Source organism: Apaloderma vittatum, unplaced genomic scaffold (genome assembly GCF_000703405.1).
Source record: "Apaloderma vittatum isolate BGI_N311 unplaced genomic scaffold, ASM70340v1 scaffold21505, whole genome shotgun sequence".
NCBI classification, from domain to species: Eukaryota; Metazoa; Chordata; class Aves; order Trogoniformes; family Trogonidae; genus Apaloderma; species Apaloderma vittatum.
In genome coordinates this window covers 1-6,576 of record NW_009719081.1, presented here as the reverse complement: position 1 = coordinate 6,576, position 6,576 = coordinate 1, and the positions used below count along the sequence as shown (strand labels likewise).

At 47.8% G+C, this 6,576-nt stretch overlaps 1 protein-coding gene across 1 annotated transcript; it reads right to left on the bottom strand.

Moving 5' to 3' along the window:
* Positions 1-3,251: 3,251 nt before the first annotated feature.
* Positions 3,252-3,581, bottom strand: LOC104274780 (B-cell lymphoma/leukemia 11A-like; the record flags this gene model as incomplete). The annotated part of the gene is made up of 1 exon (XM_009870511.1): positions 3,252-3,581. A coding segment is annotated over one exon (330 nt), but the record flags the coding sequence as incomplete, so codon positions are not given.
* Between the last annotated feature and the right edge of the window lie 2,995 nt (positions 3,582-6,576).

Below are 6,576 nucleotides of genomic sequence, written 5' to 3'. Positions count from 1 at the left end.
GGCTCTCGCAGCCGCCGCACAGGTTGTGCACACACACCCGTATATAAGCTCTCGTAATCGTCCATGTCCCTGGAAAACAGTGAGGATAAAGCGCAGCCTCTCGATGGTTAAAAAAGACATAATTTCTCCCGGTGTTTGAATGACTCGCTGCCTCCTTCCTTGTCTTTAGATGAGCTGTTTTTTAACTGTTACTTATCTTAGGAGGATCATTTATGGTAACACATCAACTTACTGGCTACAAACCTGCAGGCAGAGCACATATCGTGCCCAGAACGAACCTGCAGCACCTCTGAGTGCTAACCTGTGATACCTCTGCCAGCCTAGCACATAACTGGGGACATTCTTACGTTGCTACTAAAGACGTATTTTCTGGTCCCTTACCAGAAAGAATCAGTTCCCTGAACTCCTGTGTATTTCTAAAGGCCATTCTGGCTTTGGTTTTTTCCCTTAATTACACACGAATATCTGTTTCCATTTTGCATTCATGCACAGAAATCAGACATAAAATACCAGAACTGGAAGAGCCTGAGGTTCACTTCAGGAGCCTTCCAGGAACCTGAACTCCACAACTACCTCCAAGACCCTCACTGGGAATTTTACTGGTGGACTCCACAAACTCCTGGCTACAGGCGATGGGTCACTCCAGCTCTTGTCACACTTCTTTGTGATCCAAGGGGGCTAAACTCATCCAAGTGAAAGGAGAGATGAAACCACGAAGGGCAGGGACAGTGCAAGACTCCCTAACTCCCTCCTCCGCTCCCACAGCCTGGCTGAGTTCCCCACCACCAAGAATAATCAGGAGACCTCAGCACCACTCGGCTCCATCCCAACTGGGGAGGTGCAGGAGAAGACCTGCGCTCTCGGACCTCCTGCTCATGGGCACGGCCGGGCACCACCACACGGAAAACTCAGGGCAGGAGATGCCTGGACAATGGCAGATTGGTCTCTACTCACAACAGAGCTTGTGGCTCGCACCACAGATCCTTCTGCACAGCACCAAGCCCGCTCCCAGCCAGGCCCACCTGCAAAGCAAAGGCGATCCCTACGCACGAGCAGGATCAGGCCCCTGCCCATTATGAACACCTCTCCTCACCCGTTGCCCTCCACTCACTGAACCATTCAAACAGTTAAAACCACCACCTTTTCTGAATTAACGGCCCCATGAGAGCACGCGGGGCCAAATCCTGCCCGCTTCGCCTTGCCCGCACCGCACGGAAGCGTGATTCGGCTCGCCGGGTCTCTTGTGTCAAATGAGTGCCAGAGCAAAACCCTCAGCTGGGCACGTTCCCTCACACAGAAGTCCTCAGCGTGACCGGCCCTCTGGCCGAGGGACCTATTTGGGACCACGGGGAGGAGAGCGGGTTTAATTCTTGCTTGACAGATGCTGTGTTTTGTCTCTTCAACAGAGCGGCGCCGTACGTAAATACAGCGTTACATCATACCGCCGCTCCTCCATATTTGGTGATTTAGTATGGCTCCAGAGCTCGGAAGACTACAAATCCCTTCCGCCAAGCTCCTGCTTCATTAATCATGCCCTACGCTTCTGCTTTTTCCGTCAGATCGCAGGGAGCACATGGAAACGGGCACTGCCCTCTACTACTCCGGGGGGGGAAAAAAAAACACAACCACTTTGAACAGCCGTGGCTGGGAAGTGCAACATGCAGAAACATTGGGTTTCTTAAGTCTCACTCAAAATGTAGCTTAGCAATAACTGAGCCTCTGTTTCCTCTTAAAAATACATATAAACACGTATTACAAGTAATATCTATTACTCTGGAGAAATAGCATCTAATTCATTCCCGTGACGTGCGCGTGTGCAGCACGCAGCTTCGCGCACATACGTGTGTGCAGGCAGACACGCGCGCGCCCCAATACGCATTTGCTGCCACCACAAAACCTTCAAAACCACAGCTCTCTGGCATGATTTGCCGGCTGGTTTGGAGGCCAGAGAGGCTGCGGGAGTATTGAGCTGAACCTCCCAGCGCCTACTGCCCTATTATGGTTTAACTCTGTGGCCAGAGTGAGCCCAAGACAAGCTCCAGCAACATCATGTGACAAGGACAACCCCGAGCAGTCCCGCGAGCTCCTCGAAGAGAGGTACTGGCAGTGCCACAGCCCAAACGTTGCTGGATGGGGCAGGGGGGGATTTTGAAACCGGTTCAGGCATTTGTTGGCATTGATACGCCGCGGTCTCGCCTTTTTCGATCGGTAGTATTGGTGTGGTTTGAAGCGATTCGCCACGCTCACTGCAAATGGGTAGTTACTTTTGTTTACTAGCGGGATTTTGAAAGCAGAGCGTGCCTTGTTTCACTCCCAGGGCTCCGGGATTTTCTTTCACATAGTACACTCCGATTTTTTTAACCTCACCAGTGAAAGTATCTACACAGTGAATAGCTTTCCGATTTAAAAAAAAAAAAAAAGGCTAAGAAATGAAATTATCTACCCTTTAAAAAAAATACATTTCATATTGTTTGTTGCACAAAACAGAACTCTGCCTTGGACATTTGTACGGCTGACATGTGGTTGTGTAAACCGCAAACAAAATCAAGATACATCTGTCAAAACCACATCAGAGACAAGAGAGAGCACAGCGAAGCATTTATCATTTGGCTGAGGAGGCAGGCTGCAGAGAGCGGCCTTTCCTGTCAAACCAACCTTTTGAAATTTCCAACATGCCCTTAAACTTTTCGAATAAGCATGTCTGTGCGCTTCAGCAACTGCCCTCTCTACTCTGGCCTGGCCAGTCGAAAATGGCATCTTAAAGTCAAGGTCGGTGGTGTCACTTTGCCATGGGGCTGTGTTTAATTACAGTCCATACGCTGACAGCCAATATGGAACCAAGGCTGGCTGACGCTCAGTTAACTCTTTCACCCCTGACTTTGCCAAAGACTCAAAAGCTCCTTGCTTCCTCGCATGCGGCAGGCTCTGAAACCTCCTCCCACAGCACTACGGCAGGCGAGGCACCGGGAGACGGTGACTACAATACAGGCACATCACAAGAGCGGCCTCAAACAATACCGTTAGAAACACCGGCTGGCACGGCACGTGCCTGTTGATCCTGCCTCTGCGCAGGCACTGGGAAACAAGCGGTGCTGTGCTCACCACTAACCGAAGGCAGGGCATTTAACACGTCGGCCATCGCGGTGAGCAGGACAGACAGACAGACCCGGCAGTTTACAACTGCGAACGCGCTACATTGTGACTGCAACGGAAAATAAAACTCACGAACACTTCTCCTTGGTTTAATTTACCTGCTATATGTTCCTGTTTAGGGCAAATTCCTCTAGATGACGTTGATAAACAATCGTCATCCTCTGGCGTAACCTGGATGCCAACCTCCACGGGATTGGATGCTTTTTTCAGCTCACTTGGTGAGGGTGAAGGTGGCTTATCCACAGCCTTCTCTAAGCAGAGACTGCCATTGCATTGTTTCCGTTTGTGCTCAATAAAAATAAGAATGTCCCCCAACGGGAAGTTCATCTGACACTGGCCACAAGTGAGAAGGTCGTGGTCCCCTTCCGGAGCTCCCAATGTGCCATGTTCAGGTTCGTCATCAGTGAGAATGGCTTCAAGAGGTTCGGCTGCAGTTTGAGAAACAAAAGGAGAATCATTAGAGCTCTCGGGAAAGGCATCCGGTACGAGAGGAGGGGAGGAACACGCCGAGCCCCCCTCTTCATGAATATTACACCCTGCTTGAAGCATCTGCCAACTCCCCCCCCCCAAACTAAACCCATGCAACACAGCTATTAGCACAGCAACAAGGAGATGAATTCATCAGTTACAGGGAAGAGGTTTTGCACAAGCAGCTGTAACACGCAGAACTCAGAGAGTGAACACTGCAACTGTCTCTGTGTTCCTACACGGGGACAAATTTCTGACTCGACTGAACGATTCGGTGCTAAAATTAAATGAACAGACTGAAGGAATACGCTACAAAACTCTTGGGGTACTACGGAGAGAAGCGAATACAGTGTTTTATTGCTAGATCTATTATTTATGTATATGAATTCAAGGATAAGAGCACTGCACACACTCTCTCTCACACACGGGTGTGTATTTTCCACCAGCCAGACCTACTTTCTAAAACCCAGAAGCCTGAACTACGCGGGTGCAGACGCAGACAAAAGGTGTTTTGACACACAGGTATTGTATATTCCTTATGCAGTCCTTGTAGGTAGCGTGTGTGTGTGTAAAAGAAAAGAGAGGGAGGAGAGTCAGACCGCACGGCCGCGCACACCAGGCCACATACAGCCCTCGTAACACACGTGCATACGTAGACGTATGTCTTGGTGTCACTAGCCCTTAGCAGCCCGTTTGATGCTTCCAAATTTAAAAATTCGAAAGCTGGAGAGTTATTTGTGGGCAGTGGAGGGAAGGGACGAGGGGAACCAACGAACAAATAAATAAATAAATGGCAGAAAACGAAATGATAAAAGCAGGAGCAGCAGGAAACGCCTGCGGGGTCGGGGGAGGCACCTCTGACTTTTCAGCTGCTCTTCAGGATTCAAAGAAACATCAAATTCACTTGCCGAGTCCACACAGAGACATTAGTTAGATGGGATATTTTTTAGTACTTAAGGGAACAAGGCAATTGGTCCTTTCTCCTTTTTTATCCTGAAATAAAAGGAATGCCTAAATTATCTCAAACGTGTTAGCACTGGTGGCCCTCAGCATCTAAAAATCAGCATGGCCAAGCAACTGCCACATTTCCTCCCAACAGCGAGAAGTGCCTTCTTTAAACTGAAAATACCTTGCCTAATGTTGTCAAAGTTGACAAATTTTCTGAATGAGCTCCAAAAAGCTTCATTATGAGGCTATTTCTGCTCACAGAACCGTCAGTGGATGCTCTAACGAGGCAGACGCGGCTCTCTTTTCTGTTGGCTTTTTTTTTTTTTGCTAAGTTTGCAGAGAAATACCTTGGCAATCTGCGTGCAGTCTCCATCACTATTGCTTTTCACAGGAGGTGGGGGGGGGGAATAAATAGCAGCAGCGTGTTGGTATTTCTCTGTCTGCGCAATGCAACACACACGCTAAGAGCAGCGAGCAGGAGGAGAGGGTACTACAAATACAACTCACCTCAACGCACTGCCAGGTAACACAAGTGAGACAGAATACAACTCCTAAACAGTTAATCAGCCTGACCTTCTTTAGCTGCCTGCCAATTTCACATTTAATGAACTTAAAGCCACAGAGAATCAAAAAATAGATTTTAATTTGACTGCACGATATTGGAACTGATTTTGATAAAGTGTAAAAAATCCAGTGAACTCAGGTTAAATTTATTTCAACCCTGCCTAGGCTGAATATTGAGGAGGAAGATCTGGAGTAGCTCCCAGTTGTGCTGCGTAAAATAATACTGAAAGAGCACACTACCTCGCCGTACCTCAGCTCCAACTAGGACACGGGGATCCAGCCCCATCATCTCTTGCCTCTAGTACTACTTCTAATTTAACGTAAGGTCAACCACAGGAATATGAAGGTTACATTCGTATTAATAAAAACAATGTCTTAATCGCTGGGGTTTTCTTCTAAACTCAGAGGCGGACAAGACAAGGCGCGCAACGTGCGTTCCACGCTCCTCGGGAGAAGCCGGGAGAGGAGCAGGGTGTTTCTGCGGGATCGCTGGGCACAGCGCTTTTTCTCCCTAGCCGTTCCTCGCGTTCGGACCGAGGGGAGTAAATTATTGCAGGACTAATTCCACCAGTAGCTCGCTGCACGCCGCAGACAAAGGTATTTTGCAAATCTAACTTCTACCTCACCGACTCTCCTCGGCGAAAGACACAAAATAACCCCTATTCCCCTTACAACTGGCTTAGCGAGGAGCTCTGCATAATCATCGCTCAATTATAATGTTTTCCCGCGGCCCGATTTCTTTCTGACGCCGTCAGTATTATTTAGCAGGGGAAGGTAACCCGCTGCTTCGACACCAGACAGTTAAAAGTAGCACTAAACAAAAATAGACTTTGCTGAAGTCTGTACCAACTGGGGCTGATTTACAGTCAAAACCAGGAAATGAAGTGGTAATTCAGAGGTTGCTGATTACACCTCCACATTTCACCTAATTAATTTTATAGGAGGCAAAGTTCTTGAAAATAACAAGATGATCAAATGTACAGATATAAAACCTGTAACCTCAACATTTTCTATGCTCTTAACGTAAATTATCGCTAATTAACAAGAATTATATACCAACGTATGAAATATGGCTGGCACTGTGTTCACTGCAAAACATTTGGCTCCTGGTGGAGGCAGAGGCAGCAAAAAATATGTTTTCATTATCACTGCCACTTTTGAAACAAAATATCAAATACCGGCTTTACAAAGAAAACGACAGAAAACAATTCACCTGGTTTCGCCACTGATTTGCAGGACGCTGTCTTTTAATTCTGGGGCAATCAACAAAATTCCCTGCCTGGGTCCCTAATCATCCGTCCTTATTTTTCATGCAAATTGCCCTTCCACCAACATGTCTTTTCAGCTTTCCCTCCTACTCTCCCCGCTTCTTCCCCATTCCCAGTCACCAAAACAACCGTCTCTCCGGCAAAAGCGGGATGGATTTTTGGAGAAAAGAGGTAC